The 24,970-nt window shown below is 44.1% G+C and overlaps 2 protein-coding genes across 3 annotated transcripts in view; one reads left to right on the top strand and one right to left on the bottom strand.

Moving 5' to 3' along the window:
- Positions 1-2,422: 2,422 nt before the first annotated feature.
- LOC121631431 (cytochrome c oxidase subunit 8A, mitochondrial) lies at positions 2,423-3,992 on the bottom strand. The gene is made up of 2 exons (XM_041972340.1): positions 3,804-3,992; positions 2,423-2,742 (listed from the first exon to the last, which is right to left on the bottom strand). Exons 1-2 carry the CDS (start codon positions 3,918-3,920, stop codon positions 2,647-2,649), a joined length of 213 nt encoding a protein of 70 aa, XP_041828274.1. The 5' UTR covers positions 3,921-3,992; the 3' UTR covers positions 2,423-2,646.
- A 350-nt stretch (positions 3,993-4,342) lies between these two features.
- The window catches only part of rrh (retinal pigment epithelium-derived rhodopsin homolog), a 39,242-nt gene continuing 18,614 nt past the window's right edge, over positions 4,343-24,970 (top strand). The window contains exons 1-4 of one of the 2 annotated variants that reach the window (XM_041972324.1): positions 4,343-4,429; positions 4,531-4,644; positions 15,100-15,290; positions 16,259-16,358. In XM_041972324.1, coding sequence (XP_041828258.1) covers positions 4,536-4,644; positions 15,100-15,290; positions 16,259-16,358 — 400 coding nt within the window. In that variant the 5' untranslated portion in view covers positions 4,343-4,429; positions 4,531-4,535. Of the gene's footprint in view, positions 4,430-4,489; positions 4,645-15,099; positions 15,291-16,258; positions 16,359-24,970 lie in introns of those variants that run through there. The other variant, XM_041972325.1, reaches the window with a different exon arrangement.

The raw sequence follows: 24,970 nt of genomic DNA, 5'->3' as shown, positions 1-24,970 counted from the left end.
GGTGGTCTCCAGCTACAGGTACCTGGGTGTGCACATAACCAAGGACCTCACCTGGAACACCAACACTTCCCAGCTGGTCAGGAAAGCACACCAGCGCCTCTACTTCCTTAGGAAGCTGCGGCGAGCCGGACTAGGGAGCGCTGTCCTGAGGAGCTTCTACTGCTGCGCGGTGGAGAGCGTCCTCTGCACCTGCATCACCTTGTGGCACGGCAACTGCACCGCTGCTGAGAGGAGGGCTCTGCAGAGGGTGGTAAAGGCTGCACAGAGGACTATGGGGAGCAGCCTTCCCACCACCTTAGACCTCTACACAGAACGATGCAGGGGGAGGGCCCTCCGTATAATGAAGGACTCCACCCATCCAGCACATGGACTTTTCCAACCCCTCCCCTCAGGCAGGCGGCTGAGATGCATAAGGAGCAAGACCACCAGGTTCAGGAACAGCTTCTTCCCCGAAGCTGTCAGACTGCTGAACTCTTGCCATGCCTTGTAGACTCCTCCCCACCCTACCCCACCCTTCCCCACCCTACTGCCCCACCCTACTTCCCCACCTCTGAACACCAGCCCAAACCCTGCTGCCCTGCCCCCATCCCCATCCCCATCCTAAACTGAATCCACCCCCCCACTCCGACAAACAGACCTGCACTGCAAACACTTTACCCCCCCCAGGGGAGTTCCTGTCCACATGTTTACATGTTTACCTGCTGTCCATATAAGTGCAATATCATTAATATTAATATCAGAAATGTTATACTTTGGACTATCACTACCTCATGCACATACATACTTGCACATATTTATCTAGGCTGCACATGCAAACTGGGCTCTTTAGTGTTTATTGTTATTTTTATTTTTATTTTATTTAAAATTTTGCTGTTTATATTCTATTGTATTTAGCTTATATTCTATTTATATTTAGCCTATATTTCTATTTTTTTTTTTCATGTCTTATTTTATTTCACTTATTGCCCTCCTTCTTATGGCTCAAACCGGGACCTCAGTTCTAATTTCGTACCATAAACATGTAAATGTGAGCTGGTATGACAATAAAGTTCCTTGAATCCTTGAAAACGCCAACCAGGTGTAATAACACCAACTAACTAGGTGTAATGAAACCAACTAGGTGTAATAACACCAACTAACCAGGTGTAATAACACCAACTAGCTGTAGTAACACCAACTAACCAGGTGTAATAACACCAACTAGCTGTAGTAACACCAACTCACACGTGCAATCTATGCATTTCCAGTCTTGAGTGTACCTTCTACAGAGCCACCATGGAGAACCTTCTGACCAGCGGCATCACCGTGTGGTACGACACCTGCTCCACGTCCTGCAGGAAGACCCTCCAACGCATCATGAGAGCATTTCAGAAGATCGTTGGTATCTCTCTCCCCTCCCTGCAAACATCTCCACCTCTCCTCACCCGTACAGCCTTCTGCATGGAGACCCCCCCCACCCGTCACACATTTACTTTAGCCTGCTGCATCACAAAGAGCCTGCAGACCAGGACCAGCAGATTGAAGGGCAGCTTAGTCCACCAGGGTGTCAGGATGCTGAACCCCCCGCTCCCCACCCATTTTAACAGACCAGAAGCTAAGTCAGTTTGCTGTTCTCTATAACCAGAAACATCTCAGTGACTGTAATTTGCCTCGTGAGTTTATCCTGTTTTATTTACTTAATACCTTTTCTTTCATCTTACCAAGCTTTGAGAGAACTCTAACATTCTGTCTGTCCTGTGTGCTGCAGAACTGACAATAAAGCTGACTTTGACTTGACATTGATGACAGTATTTAACACTTACATGCATATCTAAGCAGTAATGAGGCGGAGCCATTAGGATGAGTCAGACATGGTCTGTACACCAGTCTGTTAACCCAAAGCACTCCCTGTTGACTAGCAGCATGGACAGAAACTTAGCTAACGTGATCCGGTAGTTATATGTAGTTCAACATAACGTTATTTATATTGAAACTCAAATAGAATATATGATCAATTCTCACTTTCGTAGGAATCCATCACAGTTAAGAAGTCTCAGGGCAGCCCCTACCCTTGGAGAATCCGCTAGCTAACGCTGTAAGCTCAGTTACTGAACTGTCAATCAAAAAAAAATCACTGTCCAATGGGAAATGACTTCTCAGAAGACCCTCCCAACCAAGAGGTTAGAGCCAGAGGTGCAAACAGAAAGCCAGGAAGCGTGAAAGCAAAGATGGCAGCGAGAACAGAACATCTAGGAACAGGAAGCTGACCACACACTTACTGCCACACCAGGACCAGACTTCCTCAGTGGATCTAAGAACATGCTGCAGACCTAGTCTTTACTTTTCTCTTAATTTCTTAATTTTTCTTTGATATTTTGAGTCTTTCTCTGTCCTTTTGGCACAAATATGACCCCATACAAATCAGCCAATCAACAAGCAGAAACATGTTTAAGATTTTAATTCTGTAACATTTTCCATCAGGAGCAAAGATGCACAAGTTTAGACATGTTCAGAGCTCCAGCTGGGACTGGACTTGGACTGGGACTAGAGCTGGAGCTGGGACTGGGATTGGAGCTGGGACTGGAGGAGGTAGAGAAGTAAAACTGGTCCAGGTTATTCTCTGTGGAGGAATATGGAGATGTTCGTCAGACAGCTGAGAAGTCCCGGTCATTCCCTCTTCTTGTAGTCCTCCAGGTGAGCCAGGATCCATCCGGAGGGTCCCAGGATGGCCAAGGAGAACAAGCCCATCCCAACAGCAGTTTCCTGGAAAAGAATCAATCAACATGAAGAACACAAGCAGGGACAGGAAGAACAAATTAAGACAGAACTCCTTAAATCTGTCCAACAAGTCCATGAAAAGACAAAAAGACAATTTTTCTCTTTAAGATCAAACGAGCTAGAACGTCTCTGATTGGCTGGTTAAAATGGCAGATATTATAATGAGTTTAAATTCAGTCACAAAAAACCAATGACCCAGTTTAACTATGGTTACAGGATACTGGTTTCTACCCAGATTAACTACATGATACTGGTATCTACCCAATTTAACTACATGATACTGGTTTCTACCCAGTTTAACTACATGATACTGGTTTCTACCCAGTTTAACTACATGATACTGGTTTCTACCCAGTTTAACTACATGATACTGGTTTCTACGCAGTTTAACTACATGATACTGGTTTCTACCCAGTTTAACTATGGTTACAGGATACTGGTTTCTACCCAGTTTAACTACATGATACTGGTTTCTACCCAGTTTAACTGTGGTTACAGGATACTGGTTTCTACCCAGTTTAACTACATGATACTGGTTTCTACCAAGTTTAGCTGTGGTTACAGGATACTGGTTTCTACCCAGTTTAACTACATGATACTGGTTTCTACCCAGTTTAACTATGCATATTACTACAGAGTAAAGTTGATCTAATGAAATGCTAGAACCTAAGTCTTTATCTGTGGAACAACAAACATCGAAACTTCTTCTGACAAATAACCAAATACTGAAAGTTGTCTGGAAGTTTATTTCTGTGGGAAAATGTGCAGCTTTTAAAGAGAATAGCAGGAAATTAAGAGCTAAAGCTAATAACAATGCTAACGCTTACAAACCCCGGAAAGAATTACGTAGAAATATTAAAATTATATAAACATTTAACGTTATTGTAAAATATCCCTTCTTAGTATTAATAATGAAACAAACTAGTATCGCTCAAAGAAATGATATAAATCACATTTCTGTGTGATTGTAGAGGCTGCGACCTCAAAGCCAAGGACATCTGCTCGCTCTTAGCATGGGTTAGCATGGGTGTCCGCCCAGCACTTACAAAAGCTCCGATTGTATCCTTCGGCGGTCGGGTGTAAATGCTCGCCTTCTGCGTGATGGTGTATCCCCGCAGGACAGTTGAAGAGCGCGCGGCGACAGTCCTCAGGAGCCCCGGCATGTCTATCTGGAACAAGGAGACGTCTTCACGGGTAAGAGAAGCTGGAGGAAGTGATTCAAAGCCGGGATTGTCTCAGTGTCGGTCGGTGAAATCTGACGAGCTTTGTCACAGCGCCACCTCCTGGCACGGAGGAGGAAGCGCGTGGAGCTCAACTGCACCGCCTGAAGGCCTGGAGGACGAAAAGGAGGCGCGTACTACAGAAAGGGATGAACAACTAAATAAACCAAGATCCATACATCACCGACACCATTCATCCATCCATAAGCAATAAAACAGTTTAATGTGATTTTGGGAATTTTGGATTTTCTTATTTGGATGGAACCATCTTCTAGTGAATGTGTGAGCGTATTATTGTTATTTATTTTGTTTATCTGACAAACTCAGGAAACAGCTGGTCCTTTCTGACTGATGATGTTGGGTAGTTTCTGTGCAGCTTTCAGTCTGAGGAACCTAAATTGTGTAACACCAGAAACCAGCTTTGTGGGCCGTAATCCTGCCAAGAAGTGGAGGTATGTAATAATCCTCATCATCCTCTCTGCAGCCTTTCTCCCTCTGCAATTCCCTGCTTCAAGCCTCACATAAACGGGATAATTTTATTCCTTTAAAACAGTTAAAATGGGGATTTCATCTGCAGTCAATGTTTCTGGTGATGCAGTTTATGGAGGGCAAAGTGCTTTCAGTCAGCTGGAGCACAACATCGTGGCCGGATATCTGATCACTGCAGGTAAGAAACGCTTTGTGACTTCATGCACTGTAAGGAAAATCTTCATTTGAGACATTCAAGGCAAAAAACTGCATGGATGGTACAAAATTTTGGACTCCCTACAACTCAGTGCTCAATGCTGTAAAATCTTGCAGTCATAACTATCAATACATTTCTCCTCAAACTACAGACTTTCACGATGAATCTTAACATTTGGAAGAATCCTTTTCATTCTCAGTCTGAATAATACGAAACCCTAACCACACCCTATTCATGCCCTTAACATAATCTAATCATACAAATACCAAGTATGAATGAAGGAAAGCAGATCCAAAACACAGACAACAGTGACGAGGAAGCCTTTATGCTCTCACACAGAGATGACCGGGCAGCAGGTAGCGGATGTCAGGTCCGTCAGGTGATGAACGACATGTTACAGTGGTCAGATGACGCTTCTGAGGCAGAATGCAGAAGAAATAGTCTAAATAAAGAAATTATCGTTTTTGAGCCACAACATCCTCAAGAGAAGCCAGCATCACGTTTTTAAACACAATTACCCCAACGTCCTCTTAATAATAAGCTGTAGCTGTTAATAATTCAGTCATGAAAATGAATGGAAATTGGAGTTTATTTAATTAATTACCAATAAATCATATCAAGCTCACTTTACAGTCTAAACACAAGCAGCCAAAACAGTAAAGCTTGATACCGTTTCTGATTACAGCAAACCTTGCAGCACATTACAGCAAGTCTGCACTTGTAATTAATCCATGAAAGCAGCACATTACAACAACACACTTCCTCTGTTAACGTGGACTTAAAGTCACTGTCAGGTGTGTGTATGTTGACTTGATGCTGAGATGGACAGATGCAGACTAGAAACACCTGAAGTAACTGAGTAAAACAGCTTTAACAGGCTGTGCTCTCTCTCGGATTGGTCTGCAAAGTATTGCATGCTAATGCAAAAGAAAAAAATGGTCTGTGTCCCCTAGGGGGCTCTGTAGAAAAAAAGACTGAAACAAACAAATAGTTGGAATAATGTTTTATTATTATAATTCTAATCTGGTCTCTGGCCCTGCGATGGACTGGTGACCTGTCCAGGGTGTGCCTGTCTCTCACCTGCCAAATGCTGGTTTAGGCTCCAGCTGCCCCCTGACCCTTCACTGGACAAAGCAGTCCAGGATGGATGATCTGGTCTCCATAAATACACAGCTCACAACAATAAAGGGAAGACTTAAACACCACGTCTTAGATTTTAATGAATGTAAAATTCATTACAAAGTGGACTGTGTTGAGAACGAAACAATGCCAGAATGGTGAATGGAAATGAGAACCATGAACCCATAGAGGTCTGAACTCACTCTAAATAAAAGTGGAAAGTTTAAATCACAGTCTGAACTGTGCAAATTCCTCCAGATGATGCAGATCGAGGTATAGTAGTGGACGTGACCTCCACGTCCTGTATCCACTCCCTACAATGTCTGGACTCCCGATGGGACCACAGATGTTCTCCTGAGGAATCCCCTCCTAGATCTGGATCAGGGCATCAGTCAACCCATGAATAGTCTGTAGTGGACGTGGCGGTGGTGGATGGAATGAGACATGATGTCCCAGAGGTGCTAGATTGGATTCAGGTCTGGTGAACGGGGAGGCTAGTCCATAGCATCAATGCCTTCATCATGCAGGAACTGCTGACTCACCCCAGCCACATAAGGCCAAACATTGTCCTGGATCAGAATGAAACCAGGTCCTACTGCAGCAGCATGTGGTCTGACATGGGTCTGAGGATCTGAACCCTGTACCTTATAGCAGTCAGGGTACATCTGGCTAGCACATGGAGATCTGTGTCATCCTCCAAGGCTATGTCTCCTCAGACCATCACTGATCCACTGCCAAAATGGTTATACTGGATGTTGCAGGCAGCGGAACATTCTCCATGGTGTCTCCAGACTCTGTCACGTCTCTTACATGGTCTCCATGTGAACCTGATCTAAACTGGGAGCCAATCACTGAGCCAATCTTGGTGTTCTCTGATAAAAAACAATCAGGCTACATGGTGTTGGGCTGTGAAGACAAACTCCACCAGTAGACGTGGGTCTTAATATTACCATCATGGAGTCTGCTTCTGACAATCTGAGCAGAAACATAAGCATAAGTGGCTGCTGGAGGGCATTTAGGAGGACGGCAGAGCTCCTTCTAGTCCTCCTGCACTGAGGAGCAGATAGAAACCAGTATCGTGTAACCATACAGCTCCATCCATGTCTCCTGGTATACTGGCCTGTCTCCTGGTGTACTGGTCTGTATCTTGGTATACTGGTCTGTCTACTGGTATACTGGCCTGTCTCCTGTTTACTGGCCAGTCTCCTGATATACATGCCGGGCACCTGGTATTCTGGCCTGTCTACTGGTATATTGGTCTGTCTACTGGTACAATGGTCGGTCTACTGGTAATCTGGCCTGTTTCCTGGTATACTGGTCTGTCACCTGGTAGACTGGCCTGTCTCTTGGTATACTAATCTGTCTCCTGGTAAACTGGCCTGTCTCTTTGTATACTGGTCTGTCTCCTGGTAAACTGGCCTGTTTCCTGGTATACTGGTCTGTTTCTTGGAATACTGGCCTGTCCCCTGGTATACTGGCCTGTCTCCTGGTCTACTAATCTGTCTCCTGGTTAACTGTCCTGTCTCCTTGTATACTGGTCTGTTTCCTTGTATACTGGTCTTTCTCTTGGTATACTGGTCTGTCTCCTGGTATACTGGTCTGTCTCCTGGTATACGGGTCTGTCTCTTAGTATACTAGTCCTGTCTTCTGGTATACTGGCCTGTCCCCTGATATACTGGCCTGTCTCCTGGTATACTAGTCTGTCTCCTGGTAAACTGGCCTGTCTCTTGATATACTGACCTGTTTCCTGGTATACTGGTCTGTCACCTAGTAGACTGGCCTGTCTCCTGGTGTACTGGTCCGTCTACTGGTATACTGGCCTGTCTCCTGTTATACTGGTCTGTTTCCTGGTATACTGGTCCGTCTACTGGTATATTGGCCTGTCTCCAGGTATACTGGTCCGTCTACTGGTATACTGGCCTGTCTCCTGGTATACTGGTCCGTCTACTGGTAATCTGGCTTGTCTCCTGGTATAATGGTCCGTCTACTGCTAATCTGGCTTGTTACCTGGTATACTGGTCCGTCTACTGGTATACTGGCCTGTCTCCTGGTATACTGGTCCGTCTACTGGTAATCTGGCTTGTCTCCTGGTATAATGGTCCGTCTACTGCTAATCTGGCTTATCTCCTGGTATACTGCTCCATCTCCTGGTATACTGGTCTGTCTATTGGTATACTGGGCTGTCTCCTGGTGTACTGGTCTGTCTACTGGTATACTGCTCTGTCTATTGGTATACTGGGCTGTCTCCTGGTGTACTGGTCTGTCTACTGGTATACTGGTCTGTCTCCTGGTATACTGGCCTGTCTCCTGGTATACTGGCTTGTTTCCTGGTATACTGGTCTGTCTATTGGTATACTGGTCTGTCTCCTGGTATACTGGCCTGTCTCCTGGTATACTGGCCTGTTTCCTGGTATACTGGTCTGTCTACTGGTAATCTGGCCTGTCTCCTGGTGTACTGTTCTGTTTCCTGGTATACTGGTCTTTCTCTTGGTATACTGGTCTGTCTCCAGGTATACTGGTCTGTCTCCTGGTATACTGGTCTGTCTCTTAGTATACTAGTCTGTCTCCTGGTATACTAGTCTGTCTCCTGGTAAACTGGCCTCTCTCCTGGTATACTGGCCTGTTTCCTGGTATACTGGTCTGTCACCTGGTATACTGGCCCGTCTTCTGGTAGACTAGTCTGTCTCCTGGTAAACTGGCCTGTTTCCTGGTATACTGGTCTGTTTGCTGGTATAATGGTCCATCTACGGGTATACTGGCCAGTCTCCTGGTATACTGGCCTGTCTCCTGGTATACTAGTCTGTCTCCTGGTAAACTGGCCTGTCTCCTAGTATACTGGCCTGTTTCCTGGTATACTGGTCTGTCACCTAGTAGACTGGCCTGTCTCCTGGTATACTGGTCTGTCACCTGGTAGACTGGCCTGTCTCTTGGTATACTGGTCCGTCTTCTGGTATACTGGCCTGTCTCCTGGTATACTGATCTATCTCCTAGTATTCTGGCCTGTCTCCTGGTATACTGGCCAGTCTGCTGGTATACTAGTCTGTCTCCTGTTATACTGGTCTGTTTCCTGGCATACTGGTCTGTCTGCTGGTATACTGGCTTGTTTCCTGGTATACTGGTCTGTCTCCTGGTAGACTGGACTGTCTACTGGTATACTGGCCTGTCTCCTGGTACACTAATCTGTCTCCTGTTATACTGGCCTGTTTCCTTGTATACTGGTCTGTTTCCTGGTATACTGGTCTGTCTCTTAGTATACTGGTCTGTCTCCTAGTATACTGGCCTGTCCCCTGGTATACTGGTCTGTCTCCTGGTATTCTGGCCTGTCTCCTGTTATCCTGATCTCTCCGGTGGTATTCTGGCCTGTCTCCTGGTAAACTGGCCTGTTTCCTGGTATACTGGTGTTTCTCTTGGTATACTGGTCTGTCTCCTGGTATACTGGCCTGTTTCCTGGTATACTGGTCTGTCTACTGGTATACTGGCCTGTCTCCTGGTATACTAGTCTGTTTCTTGGTATACTGGTCTTTCTCTTGGAATTCTGGTCTGTCTCCTGGTTTACTGGTCTTTCTATTGGTATACTGATCTGTCTAAGGGTATACTGGCCTGTTTCCTTGTATACTGGTCTGTTTCCTGGTATACTGGTCTGTCTCTTAGTATACTGGTCTGTCTCCTAGTATACTGGCCTGTCCCCTGGTGTACTGGTCTGTCTCCTGGTATTCTGGCCTGTCTCCTGTTATCCTGATCTCTCCGGTGGTATTCTGGCCTGTCTCCTGGTAAACTGGCCTGTTTCCTGGTATACTGGTGTTTCTCTTGGTATACTGGTCTGTCTCCTGGTATACTGGCCTGTTTCCTGGTATACTGGTCTGTCTACTGGTATACTGGCCTGTCTCCTGGTATACTAATCTGTTTCTTGGTATACTGGTCTTTCTCTTGGAATTCTGGTCTGTCTCCTGGTTTACTGGTCTTTCTATTGGTATACTGATCTGTCTAAGGGTATACTGGCCTGTTTCCTGGTATACTGGTCCGTCTCCTGGTAAACTGGTCTGTCTCCTGATATACTGCACCATCTCCTGGGGAACTGGTCTGTCTACTGGTACACTGGTCGGTCTACTGGTATACTGACCTGTTTCCTGATATACTGGTCTGTCTCCTGGTGTACTCGACTGTCTCCCGGTAATCTGGTCTGTCTCTTAGTATACTGGTCTGTCTCCTGGTATACTGGCCTGTCCCCTGGTAAACTGGCCTGTCTCCTGGTATACTAGTCTGTCTCCTGGTAAACTGGCCTGTCTCCTGGTATACTGGCCTGTTTCCTGGTATACTGGTCTGTCTCCTGGTATACTGGTGTTTCTCTTGGTATACTGGTCTGTCTCCTGGTATACTGGTCTGTCTCTTAGTATACTGGTCTGTCTACTGGTATACTGGCATGTCCCCTGGTATACTGGCCTGTCTCCTGGTATACTAGTCTGTTTCTTGGTGTACTGGTCTTTCTCTTGGTATTCAGGTCTGTCTCCTGGTTTACAGGTCTTTCTATACTGATCTGTCTAATGGTATACTGGCCTGTTTCCTGGTATACTGGTCCGTCTCCTGGTAAACTGGTCTGTCTCCTGATATACTGCACCATCTCCTGGTATACTGGTCTGTCTACTGGTACACTGGTCGGTCTACTGGTATACTGACCTGTTTCCTGATATACTGGTCTGTCTCCTGGTATACTCGACTGTCTCCCGGTAATCTGGTCTGTCTCTTAGTATACTGGTTTGTGTCCTGGTATACTGGCCTGTCCCCTGGTATGCTGGCCTGTCTCTCGGTATACTAGTCTGTCTCCTGGTATAATGGCCGGGCTTCTGGTATTCTGGTCTGTCTCCTGGTATACTGGTCCGTCTACTGGTATACTGGTCCCTCTACTGATATAATGGTCAGTCTCCTGGTATTCTTGTCAGTCTCCTGGTATACTGGCCTGTCTTCTGGTATACTGGCCAGTCTCCTGGTACATCCTTCATGTTCTGCACACTGTGCTGGGAGACACAGCAGACATTACCACAGCAGCACTGATGCCCATCCTGGATGAGCTGCACTACCTGAGCAGCTTCTGTGGGTTTTTGACATGCCTCATGTACCTTTAGTACATTTTGGACATTTGGCTACATGCAGACCTAAGCAGTCATCAGCTAGACAGGATGAAGACAAGGAAATGGTCTGTGGCCTCCCCCTGCAGGAACATTCTTTTGTAGAAGTTGTCTTGATAATTGCCTCATTTCCACCTTTTGTCTGTTCCATTTGTACAACAGCAGCTGAAACGGATCCACAATCAGTTTTACTTCATAAGGGCTGGGTTATACATGCTGTCAACTCAAGAGTACACATCAACATTTTGCTACATTTGTGTATATATTTGCTGCAAATGACTTAAGTACAGTGCGGCAAAAATGCTCAATACTGAGGGTCACCACAAGGGGGTGTAGACAGCGCTTAAAATATTAAATAAGTCAATCTCACATTACATTTCCAGGGCATCGTCAACATGAGCGTCTTGCCAAACAAACACTAGGAACTTGTGGCAGCCATGATATGTACGCTGACACGTTGCTAACAGCAATTATATCCCAGTCCTTACTGGACAGATTGATGTCCCAGAATTAGGTCTGACTTCCAGCTACATGGTAGTGATCCGGTCTGCCCTTTTTTTCAGCAGTGTAGTTTGCCATCATTCTGAAGATCTTTCAAAGTTTTTCTGCTTTTCCCTCGTATCCATTCAAAGCCATGTACCAGACCAGTTCCGGTACCAGACCAGTTCCAGTCCTGGTACCAAGCAAAGATCTGACAGTCTGACAGACAGACAACAGGATTTTAGCAGCATCAAAGCGATTCCCAAGGACCTGAACCAGGACCTGAGAGATGCATCTGGGACCTCATCAGAAATGGTCTCCATGGAAACGTGGCTGTCAGGAAGCTGTTCTTAAGGAAGGAAAACAGGGAGAAAAGGCTGGGGTAGGTCACATGGCACAAGAACTGGACTGAAGATCCGTGGAAACAGGTCTGATGAAGGGGTGGATCCTCCCCAGAACCCGAACCTTGATGGGTCCGATGAAGGAACAGATCCAACCCAGAACCTGGACCTCAACAACAGATCTGATGGAGGGACAGATCCTATGATATGTCAAAGTTGATCTTTTCTTGGAAGTCTTTGAAGACATGAAGGTGGATTGAAACTTTAATGCTCCACTGTTTGTTTAGCCACAAAACACATCACAGAATCAACCTACTGGCGTTCATTAAATTAAACCATCATTTCAGAGCATTTTTAAAATGGACTGTACTTATACAGCATTTTTCTAGCATGTTGACCACTCAGAGACCATATGTCAGATTCAGCACTTCTACTGTTACATAATAATGTGCTTTCTACTAGCACACATATTCATGTCCCCATAGACACATTGCGAGGCAACATGGGGTTCATTGTCTTCCAAAGACACTTCGACATGTAGTCAGGGGAAGCCTAGAATCAAACCTCTAGCTTTTAAGGTGGTAGATGACTGCTCTTCCTCCTGAGCTACAGCCACCCTTTTAATAATTAGCCACAATCAAGGCCGAAACTTCATTTATTCGTCTTCAGGTCCAATGTACATAGTTCCAGCAAGAGCCAAGAGAACGACTGCATCTCATTAAACATCTGGCAGAATATTCAAAACAGCCAAACACAGGAAGATAGAAAAGATTTTAATTAGACTTCATGGCTGAAGTCCACAGCAAAAAAAAAAAAAAAAAAAAAAAAAAAAAAAAATTCTAGAGAGTCTCCTAAGCTTCATTACTAGAGAAAAGAAGCCTTTATTGGTGCAAAGACTTCGCTTGGAGAACTTTGAACATGGCTGTTGTGTCCTTAAGGCGGGTCTAGGGGAAGAAGGGATAACACAACTCCAGAAGATGCCATTAAGGAGACAGTCTTAATATTATAAGCCATTTAATGTGACTATACTGTGTGACAGCTAAAATACAGAAGGGCCAGTAGCATCAGGGAAAGCTAGGGCCAAAACAAAACCCATCTACCTGAAAATGAAAAGAACCACTTACCTCCCCTCAGAATCAAAATAACACAAACCTACTTCTTAACTACCCAAAATTCAACAAGAGAAAAAAGAACCCACAAGGAAAACAAAATGGCAACTCTTCCCTACAAGGCCAATCTGCAAAAACTAAAGATAACTCCTACCACCTGACATAACCAAAACCTGAACTTACACAACAGACAAACGGTGCAAATGGCAAGTGGCCGAAAGGCCCAGACTGCAGATTCTCAGTCCTTTTATAAAACATTACCAGGCATTGATTGGCTAGAGGCGGCCACCACCTAACAGGAGGAGGAGCACAAAATTCAGCACAGTAGTCAGCCACATTCCTGGAACACAACAACAGATCTGGAAGGTTCCTGGCTAATCCGAGAAAATAACCATCTCCTCTGTCAGAGATTCAGAAAGAAACATCAGCCACGACCCTGACAAGATAAATAACACTTCTAGAAGATTCTATAAAACTTTATATACATCACAACTAAACACAAAAGATGGCAATATTGATCAGTTTCTTAGTAACATCAATCTTCCAGAATTAAAACATGAAAATAAAATAATCTTGGATTCACCAGATGGTCCAAGTCCAGGTGGTCCAGGGCCAGATGACCCAGGTCCAGAAGGTCCAGCTAATATTACTCTACTATTAAAACCAGGAAAAGACCCGACACTTCCATCCAGTTACCGTCCAGTTTCATTAATAAATGTGGATCTTAAAATAATCAGCAAAGCTTTGGCCAGAAGAATAGAAAAAATAACCCCTCTAATAATCCATCCTGACCACACAGGCTTTATTAAAGGTAAACATTCCTCTACTAACATGCGTAGATTAATTAACATCATAGATTATTCTACTCTACATAACTTGGAATCCACAGTAATTTCTTTACACGCAAAAAAAGCATTTGACAGAGTAAACTGGAAATTTTTATTTGCAACGTTAAACAAATTTGGGTTTGGGTCATCTTTCATAGATTGGATAAAAATATTATATAACACCCAAATGCATGTGTGAAGACCAATGATCAAACCTCTCCAAGCTTCTGTTTGCAGAGAGGAACCAGACAGGGCTGCCCCCTTTCTCCATCACTCTTTGCTATTTTTATTGAACCCCTAGCTGCTGCCAAAAGACAAAATAAAGAGATTAAAGGAATCCATGCCAAAAATATAGAACACAAGATAAGTCTTTATGCTGATGATGTATTACTTTTTCTCCAGAACTCATCGATATCTCTCCCCCAGACAATCACACTTATTAACACATTCTCATCAATATCTGACTACTCTATTAACTGGTCTAAGACTATTATTATGCCCATCAACTGTGACCTACAAAACACACCCAATACTACAATACAGTCTGAAAACATTAGACATTTAGGCATAAACATTTCCCCCAGGTTATCAGAACTAACAAAGCTAAATTATGTCCAGCTACTTAAAACAATAGAGGATGATCTCTCACGGTGGAGGCACTTACCCATATCACTCATGGGGAGGGTTGCCACAGTTAAAATGATGGTTCTATCTAAAGTAAACTACCTGTTTTCAATGATACCCACTAAACCATCCTCCAGCTGGTTTAAGTCACTGGACTCACATATATCTAAATGTTTATGGAAAAACAAGCCATCACGTATCAGTCTAAAAACTTTACAACAGACTAAAGATAGAGGCGGATTGGAGCTACCCGACTTTAATCATGTTTTCTTAGCTAACAAGCTGCAGTATATCTCCAAATGGCTTAAACCTAGCAGTCTGGATGAAACATGGTTAGATGTAGAGCAAGCATTGTGTGAGGATGTGTTTATCTCTGATCTGCCATTCATCAGCTCAACCATCAAAACACATCAGTGTTTTAAAAGCATCAATATCAGTTCCTCTTTAGTGGCTTGGTGGGATTTTCTAAAAATAACCAAATCCTCACTTTTTCCATGTAAGTTTACACCCCTCTGGAACAACCCTGACATCCTGCAAAATAAAAAGCTGATTAACTTCACTCAGTGGAAAAAAAAAGAAATAAAACAGAACATATAATAGAAAATGGAAACTTCCTGTTGTTGTTCTTATTTCCTGCACACAAGTAACCTAAAATATGCTAACTAAATCTGTAAAACATACAAATAACTGTTCTCGTGTGTCCCATGCCCTGATTTTAATCTTCATCTTTTCTGCTTTTCTGAATTAATCCATCTAAGCCTGATTCTACAGCTGGAGCATAAATAGTGTTGTTGTCCCCCTCATCTTCCTACAGGCATCATCAGCTTGGCCAGCAACATCGTGGTGCTGCTGATGTTCGTGAAGTTCAGGGAGCTCCGGACTGCCACCAACTTCATCATCATCAACCTGGCCTTTACTGACATCGGTGTGGCTGGCATCGGCTATCCCATGTCAGCTGCCTCGGACATCCACGGCAGCTGGAAATTCGGCTACACCGGCTGTCAGGTAAAAGGAAGGCAGCATTTATTCACTGGCAAGCTTCAGCCACATAGACAGATCAGGACAAAAACATGATTCTGTTTGATGTCCTGATGTGGAAAACCGTGGAGCCGAGAGTGAACCAGCTATTAAAATCCTCTAGTTGAATTTTTATCATTAATAAGTAATAAATTCCTACAATACTAAATCCTTCCATGACTGGATATTTTATAAAACCTGTAAAACACCTTCTTACTCTGGACTACATGGGCCTAGGTACTCTGCAGATCAGTTTTTCCATTTCACAGGACTAAATATTACATTAGATCAGTGTTTCTCAATCCTGGTCCTTGGCACCTCCCTCAGGACAACCCCATCCTGCATGTTTTAAATTAATGAACACTTGGTGATGGGGTATAATTACTACCCAGATAGCAAATATATTTTTGGCCCAAATATGACCAAACGTTTTCGTTTGGCCAAGATGTGGCCTGATGGGGTGTGGATGTGGCTCAGATGTGGCGTAGATGTGGTGTAGATGTGGCATAGATATGGCTCAGATGTAGCATAGATGTGGCTCAGATGTGGCATAGATATGGCTCAGATGTGGCATAGATGTGGTGTAGATGTGGCATAGATATGGCTCAGATGTAGCATAGATGTGGCTCAGATGTGGCATAGATATGGCTCAGATGTGGCACAGATGTGGTGTAGATGTGGCATAGATATGGCTCAGATGTGGGCTTGACTTATGTCATTGACTAAATGTGAGTGTATCTGTCAAAACTCAGTCATATGTAGCCCACAAGGAAATTGGTATAAGGAAGGCTTTCTGTATTAGGACCCCTTCTTGCCCACAGAACACTTGCCAGTGCCATAACTGAGCCTTGAGTACCTAAAATAGCCCAGATTCGGCCCAAACATGTCCACCTGGAGGTTCTTCTCACTGAACTTCGTTTCCATGATTTTCCATGTCTGTGTTTCTGTGTCTCCAGATCTATGCAGCTCTCAACATCTTCTTTGGCATGGCCAGCATCGGCCTGCTGACTGTGGTGGCGATCGATCGGTACCTCACCATCTGCAGACCGGACATAGGTACACAACCTCCCACCTGAAAATCTGCAAACTCCAAACATCCATTGGGTTTCCATCATCTGAATCTGGTCTCTGTTTAGAAGATGTGAACACAAAATATTTATAAACTAAGAGAAATGTGTCTGACCTGAAAGACTAAATCCTGTGACCGACAAGCAGTTTCTGGTCTGAGCTGAGACTGCTATGAATGCTATTAATTTTCCAGATAGTCCCAGTGATGATGGTGGTCTAAAATCAGTGCAAACCTCCGTTGTTTTTGCGACATTGCTTTGGAGGAAGGCTTCTTCACACCAGCATATAAAATCCTCCAACCTGGCTGAGGCCATCATCTCTGCTCAGCAAGCTAGCTGGAGCTGTGTGCTGGCTAACATTTGTATGTAAGGTATATAAAAGGGCAGATAAAACACAACCTTTAGGTGAGTCGGTGGAGGATGTTAATCATCTGGAAAATGTTCCTTTCACTCTAACTTGTTGTGATCTGTCTGTGATGAAATCCAGATCAAGTTTCCAGCTGTTTATTTGTCACACATGAAACAGGCCTCCTTGCTGTCTGCTCATTAAACTCGTCTTAAAACCTGTTGCTTTCCTTTGGTTCTAACTCCAGCTGAGGCGACGCATTTCTGTTTCAGGTTTCATTGTTTTTGGTCATTTTATCCTTTCTTGGCTGAGGACGATGAGACCTGAGTTTAGTGGATTCATAGATAAACATGTTTGGAAATGATTTCTTGTTTTATTGCTCAGCACTTTGGCCAAAGTGCTCTGTGAATAAATAAATTGGACTGGTTGTGGCCACTCTGTTAAAAAGTCAACCAGCCAGGCTACAAGACCAGGATCCATAGGGTCCTTTAATCTTTCTGCTAAAACCTGCTGCTGAATGCAGCTAAAAGCAGATGAGGAATCAATGAATAAAAGAAGCGTGAAGGACCGCTCCCTCAGGGTGGGTGAAAGCTAAATTCACCAGGGTGCCTGCTGCATCCTCAGCCCCTCTGCCTGACCTGTAAGCAAACTGCAGCGGGTCGAGATTATCCTGGACCCGGGTTAGAAGTGAGTCCTTAATAATTTTTTTAAATGGCTTCATGAGCAGGGATGTTAGTGCAGCAGCTCGGAAGCTGGGAGATTCAGGTTTGGGTGCTGGAACAAAGACGGGATCTTTCCAGAGTGTAAGGACCTTGTGAAGCTGGAGGGATGTTAAAAAATAAAGCAAGACAAATTTATCTGTATGTCACATTTCATGTAGAAGTGCTTTACAAAAAACAGTAAAGCATCACAGCAGGAAGCAGTAACACCTGCTTTAAAACACACTTTAAAAGAAATAAAAGAAATAAAAATAAATTTGATAAAAAGCCAGAAATAAAGTCCCAGTGTGGGGAATTAACCGTTGTTCTGAGGGAGCAAATAGAAAAGTTTTAACCCTGATGTAAAAATGCTGAGTCAGCAGACCTACAGTTTTCTGGGAGTTTGTTCCACATGTGAGGAGCATAAAGCTGAAATAATGGCTAAAATCCAGGTCCGAGTCCAGAACTTCTCCCAGGTCTGAGTCCAGGACTGCTCCCAGGTAGACTAAGTGTCTTACGTAGGCTAGAAATGTCCTACGTAGGCTACGGAGTGTCCTACGGAGTGTCCTGCGTAGACTACGTGTCCTATGTAGGCTATGTGTGCTACATAGACTACATGTCCTACGTAGGCTACAGAATGTCCTATGTAGCTGAAGGAGAGTTCTATGTAGCCTATGTGTCCTACATAGGCTACAGAGTGTTCTGGGTAGGATACGTGTCCTATGTAGGCTACGGCGTGTCCTATGTAAGCTGCGAAGTGCCCTATGTAGGCCACATGTGCTATGTAGGCTACAGAATGTCCTATGTAGGCTACGAAGTGTCCTATGTAGGCTACACGTTCTACATAGACTATGTGTTGTACATAGGCCACGGACTATCCCAAATAGACTGCGGAGTGTCTCCACAGGTTACGTGCCCTATGTAGGCAACGTAATGTTCCTACGTAGCCTATGGACAGCCTATGCAGCCTATGGAATATCCTACATAGTCTACGTGTCCTATTTAGATATGCTACAGAATGTCCTATGTTGCCTACGGAATGTCCAACGTAGGCTACGTGTTCTGTGTAGACTACAGAATGTCCTATGTAGCATATAGAATTTCCTACGCAGGCTACATGTCATATGCTGGATATGTAATGTCCTACATAGGCTTCGAAGTGACCTACATAGGCTACAGAGTGTCCTACTTAAATTCATATGAATTTTATACATTTGATAGATTATAAATTGTCTATATTCATACCATGGTCTGGGTGAATACTTGATTCTTATTGGCTGGAGGGTGTCCATTAAAAAGTGATAATGGACACCTATAAAAGACGTTTTGGTCAAATAGACTTATTGTTGTAAATTGTTGCACTGACTAAAAGGTAGTTGGTAACCGTGGCAACACAAACTCAGACGCCAGATCATGTCTGTGACGTCTGGCTGTGAAAGCAGATGCAGGCTTATTGGACTCCGTCAGTCCAGGAGAGATGAGAATGGAGCAACATTTTGTCGTCCCGCAACGTCCCAACCAGCAGCGGTCAGAGTCCACAGACGTTAAACCAGCAGCGGTCAGGGTCCACAAACGTTAAACCAGCAGCGGTCAGAGTCCACAAAACGTTAAACCAGCAGCGGTCAGAGTCCACAAACGTTAAAACAGCAGCGGTCAGAGTCCACAAACGTCAAACCAGCAGCGGTCAGGGTCCACAAACGTCAAACCAGCAGCGGTCAGAGTCCACAAATGTTAAACCAGCAGCGGTCAGAGTCCACAAACGTTAAACCAGCAGCGGTCAGAGTCCACAAACGTTAAACCAGCAGCGGTCAGGGTCCACAAACGTTAAACCAGCAGCTGTCAGAGTCCAGAGACGTTAAACCAGCAGCGGTCAGAGTCCACAAACGTTAAACCAGCAGCTGTCAGAGTCCAGAGACGTTAAAACAGCAGCGGTCAGAGTCCACAAACGTTAAACCAGCAGCGGTCAGAGTCCACAGATGTTAAGCCAGCAGCAGTCAGAGTCCACAGATGTTAAACCAGCAGCGGTCAGAGTCCACAGATGTTAAACCAGCAGCGGTCAGAGTCCACAGACGTTAAACCAGCAGCGGTCAGGGTCCACAAACGTTAAACCAGCAGCGGTCAGAGTCCACAGATGTTAAGCCAGCAGCGGTCAGAGTCCACAGATGTTAAACCAGCAGCGGTCAGAGTCCACAGACGTTAAACCAGCAGCGGTCAGAGTCCACAAATGTTAAACCAGCAGCGGTCAGAGTCCACAAACGTTAAATCAGCAGCGGTCAGAGTCCACAGACGTTAAACCAGCAGCGGTCAGAGTCCACAAACGTTAAATCAGCAGCGGTCAGAGTCCACAGACGTTAAACCAGCAGCGGTCAGGGTCCACAAACGGTAAACCAGCAGCAGCTGATATTTATTACTACACATCTGAACCAAACAGGAGGTCTTAGTTTTAATATTGTAGGAACTCCTGATGTGTAAACATCAACACAAAACTTAAATCTAGCAGCAGCAATGTAAACCACTTCCCCAAAACCCAGTAACATTCCTATACCTACAAGATCCACCAGCTCTACGTATCATCCTGCTGATGGTACCTGGTAGTACCTGATAGTACCTGATAATACCTAATAGTACCTGGTAGTACCTGATAATAATAATATTAAATCTTTATTTGTATAGCACTTTTAAAAATAGAGTTTACAAAGTGCTGAACAGCACACAGCAAAGAAAACAATGACAAGACACATACAAGAGCACAGCATGAAAATTAAATAGATAAAATATTATAATATTATAAAAAGGCCAGTCGATAAAAGTGTGTGTTAAGAAGTGACTTAAAAGATGAACTGATGGTGCCAGCCTTATCTCCTCAGGCAGGTTGTTCCAGAGTCGAGGGGCCCGGACTGAAAAAGCTCGGTCACCTTTGGTCTTGAGTTTTGACCCCGGAACAACCAAAAGAGACCTGCCTGAGGATCTAAGGCTGTGTGGAGGCTCGTAGGGTGTCAGTAAGTCCGTAATGTAGCCTGGTGCCAACCCTAAACGAGCTTTAAAAGTAATCAGTAAAACCTTAAAATCAACCCTAAAATGCACAGGGAGCCAGTGCAGCGAGGCTAAAACAGGGTCATATGTTGTCTTTTATTGCCACCAATGAGAAGCCAAGCTGCTGCGTTTTGAACAAGTTGGAGGCGAGAGAGGGATTTATTTTCGAGACCGGAGAGGAGGGAGTTGCAGTAATCAAGTCTGGAGAAGATGAGTGCATTGACAACTTTTTCTAGATCAGGTCGGGAGAGGACAGGTTTGATTTTACTGATGGTGTGGAGGTGAAGGAAACAGGACTGGATGACTTTATTAATGTGAAGGTGAAAATTAAAACTGGAATCAAATATTACACCTAGGTTTCTGGCAGATGTTAGTGGAAAGAGGACCAAGACTGTCTTTAATATGGGCGGTGGAGTGAGGAGGGTTGATTAAGATAATTTCAGATTTAGGACTGTTGAGTTGTAGAAAGTTTTGTGCCATCCAACTGTTCACATCGTTGAAACACTCTAACACAGCAGCTCGGCTTCCAGTGTCCCCTGGCCTCAGCGGGAGGTATATCTGTGTGTCGTCTGCATAACAGTGGAAGGACACGTTATGCAGCTATAACGTGTCCTAGAGGGACATATAAATAGAAAACAGAATGGGACCTAGAATAGAACCTTGTGGTACGCCACAGGCAATGGGGGCAGAGGAGGACGTAAAATTACCTGTGGTGACCACAAAGGTTCGATCTAAAATACAAGAATAAAACCAATCAAGTGCTGTGTCTGTGATGCCAACCCAGGTTTTAAGACGATCGATTAAAATAGCGTGATCAACGGTATCAAATACAGCACTGAAATGTAAAAGAATTAAAATGCTGCTCTCTCCTCTATCTGAGGCTAAAAGAAGCTCATTAGAGACTTTGAGGAGAGCTGTTTCAGTGCTGTGTAGAGCTTTAAAACCAGACTGAAATTTCTCGTCATTTCCATTTATAAAACCTAAAATCTGATTAGAAACAACTTTCTCTAAAACTTTGGATAAAAAGGGAAGCTTTGAGATCGGTCTAAAGTTGTTAAAATCATCAATGCTTAAATCAGGCTTTTTAAAAAGAGGCTGGACCCCAGCATGTTTAAAACAAGGAGGGACGTAAAACAAGGAGGGACATAAAACCAGGAGGGACATAAAACCAGGAGGCACATAAAACAAGGAGGGACATAAAACCAGGAGGAACATAAAACCAGGAGGCACATAAAACAAGGAGGGACATAAAACCAGGAGGGACATAAAAAATGAGGGAGATAAAACAAGGAGGGACATAAAACCAGGAGGGACATAAAACAAGGAGGCACATAAAACAAGGAGGGACATAAAACCAGGAGGGACATAAAACAAGGAGGGACATAAAACCAGGAGGGACATAAAACAAGGAGGGACATAAAACCAGGAGGGACATAAAACCAGGAGGCACATAAAACAAGGAGGGACATAAAACCAGGAGGGACATAAAACAAGGAGGGACATAAAACCAGGAGGGACATAAAACAAGGAGGGACATAAAACCAGGAGGGACATAAAATCAGGAGGCACATAAAACAAGGAGGGACATAAAACCAGGAGGAACATAAAACAAGGAGGGACATAAAACCAGGAGGGACATAAAATCAGGAGGCACATAAAACAAGGAGGGACATAAAACCAGGAGGCACATAAAACAAGGAGGGACATAAAACCAGGAGGGACATAAAACAAGGAGGCACATAAAACAAGGAGGCACATAAAACAAGGAGGGACATAAAACAAGGAGGGACATAAAACCAGGAGGGACATAAAACAAGGAGGCACATGAAACAAGGAGGGACATAAAACAAGGAGGGACATAAAACAAGGAGGGACATAAAACCAGGAGGCACATAAAACCAGGAGGGACATAAAACAAGGAGGCACATAAAACAAGGAGGGACATAAAACAAGGAGGGACATAAAACAAGGAGGGACATAAAACCAGGAGGGACATAAAACAAGGAGGCACATAAAACAAGGAGGGACATAAAACCAGGAGGGACATAAAACAAGGAGGGACATAAAACCAGGAGGGACATAAAACAAGGAGGGACATAAAACCAGAAGGGACATAAAACAAGGAGGCACATAAAACAAGGAGGGACATAAAACCAGGAGGGACATAAAACCAGGAGGGACATAAAACAAGGAGGGACATAAAACAAGGAGGCACATAAAACAAGGAGGGACATAAAACCAGGAGGGACATAAAACAAGGAGGGACATAAAACAAGGAGGGACATAAAACAAGGAGGGACATAAAACCAGGAGGGACATAAAACAAGGAGGGACATAAAACCAGGAGGGACATAAAACCAGGAGGCACATAAAACAAGGAGGGAAATGAAACCAGGAGGGACATAAAACAAGGAGGGACATAAAACCAGGAGGGACATAAAACAAGGAGGGACATAAAACCAGGAGGGACATAAAACAAGGAGGGACATAAAACCAGGAGGGACATAAAACAAGGAGGGACATAAAACCAGGAGGGACATAAAACCAGGAGGGACATAAAACAAGGAGGGACATAAAACCAGGAGGGACATAAAACCAGGAGGGACATAAAACAAGGAGGGACATAAAACCAGGAGGCACATAAAACAAGGAGGGACATAAAACCAGGAGGCACATAAAACAAGGAGGGACATAAAACCAGGAGGGACATAAAACAAGGAGGGACATAAAACAAGGAGGGACATAAAACAAGGAGGCACATAAAACAAGGAGGGACATAAAACCAGGAGGGACATAAAACCAGGAGGGACATAAAACAAGGAGGGACATAAAACCAGGAGGCACATAAAACCAGGAGGGACATAAAACAAGGAGGCACATAAAACAAGGAGGGACATAAAACAAGGAGGGACATAAAACAAGGAGGGACATAAAACCAGGAGGGACATAAAACAAGGAGGCACATAAAACAAGGAGGGACATAAAACCAGGAGGGACATAAAACAAGGAGGGACATAAAACCAGGAGGGACATAAAACAAGGAGGGACATAAAACCAGAAGGGACATAAAACAAGGAGGCACATAAAACAAGGAGGGACATAAAACCAGGAGGGACATAAAACCAGGAGGGACATAAAACAAGGAGGGACATAAAACAAGGAGGCACATAAAACAAGGAGGGACATAAAACAAGGAGGGACATAAAACAAGGAGGGACATAAAACAAGGAGGGACATAAAACCAGGAGGGACATAAAACAAGGAGGGACATAAAACCAGGAGGGACATAAAACCAGGAGGCACATAAAACAAGGAGGGAAATGAAACCAGGAGGGACATAAAACAAGGAGGGACATAAAACCAGGAGGGACATAAAACAAGGAGGGACATAAAACCAGGAGGGACATAAAACAAGGAGGGACATAAAACCAGGAGGGACATAAAACCAGGAGGGACATAAAACAAGGAGGGACATAAAACCAGGAGGGACATAAAACCAGGAGGGACATAAAACAAGGAGGGACATAAAACCAGGAGGCACATAAAACAAGGAGGGACATAAAACCAGGAGGCACATAAAACAAGGAGGGACATAAAACCAGGAGGGACATAAAACAAGGAGGGACATAAAAGAAGGAGGCACATAAAACAAGGAGGGACATAAAACAAGGAGGCACATAAAACAAGGAGGGACATAAAACCAGGAGGGACATAAAACAAGGAGGGACATAAAACCAGGAGGGACATAAAACCAGGAGGCACATAAAACAAGGAGGGACATAAAACAAGGAGGGACATAAAACAAGGAGGGACATAAAACCAGGAGGCACATTAAACAAGGAGGCACATAAAACAAGGAGGGACATAAAACAAGGAGGGACATAAAACCAGGAGGGACATAAAACAAGGAGGCACATAAAACAAGGAGGGACATAAAACCAGGAGGGACATAAAACCAGGAGGCACATAAAACAAGGAGGGACATAAAACAAGGAGGGACATAAAACCAGGAGGCACATAAAACAAGGAGGGACATAAAACCAGGAGGGACATAAAACAAGGAGGCACATAAAACAAGGAGGCACATAAAACAAGGAGGGACATAAAACCAGGAGGGACATAAACAAGGAGGGACATAAAACAAGGAGGCACATAAAACAAGGAGGGACATAAAACAAGGAGGCACATAAAACAAGGAGGCACATAAAACAAGGAGGGACATAAAACAAGGAGGGACATAAAACCAGGAGGGACATAAACAAGGAGGGACATAAAACAAGGAGGCACATAAAACAAGGAGGGACATAAAACCAGGAGGAACATAAAGCAAGGAGGGACATAAAACCAGGAGGGACATAAAACAAGGAGGGACATAAAACCAGGAGGGACATAAAACAAGGAGGGACATAAAACCAGGAGGGACATAAAACCAGGAGGGACATAAAACAAGGAGGGACATAAAACCAGGAGGGACATAAAACCAGGAGGGACATAAAACAAGGAGGGACATAAAACCAGGAGGGA

The sequence above is a fragment of the Melanotaenia boesemani genome, chromosome 20 (genome assembly GCF_017639745.1).
Source record: "Melanotaenia boesemani isolate fMelBoe1 chromosome 20, fMelBoe1.pri, whole genome shotgun sequence".
NCBI lineage: Eukaryota > Metazoa > Chordata > Actinopteri > Atheriniformes > Melanotaeniidae > Melanotaenia > Melanotaenia boesemani.
The sequence above is the reverse complement of the archived record's forward strand: the minus strand, read 5'-3'. Positions and strand labels throughout refer to the sequence as shown.

What these genes read in the sequence shown, in the direction of transcription:
- LOC121631431 (XM_041972340.1), bottom strand. Translation starts at nt 3,920, where the DNA reads ATGCCGGGGCTCCTGAGGACTGTCGCCGCGCGCTCTTCAACTGTCCTG. An exon ending in AGGATACAATCGGAGCTTTT is followed by an intron (nt 2,743 to 3,803) that starts GTAAGTGCTGGG and finishes ATTCTTTTCCAG; the next exon opens with GAAACTGCTGTTGGGATGGG.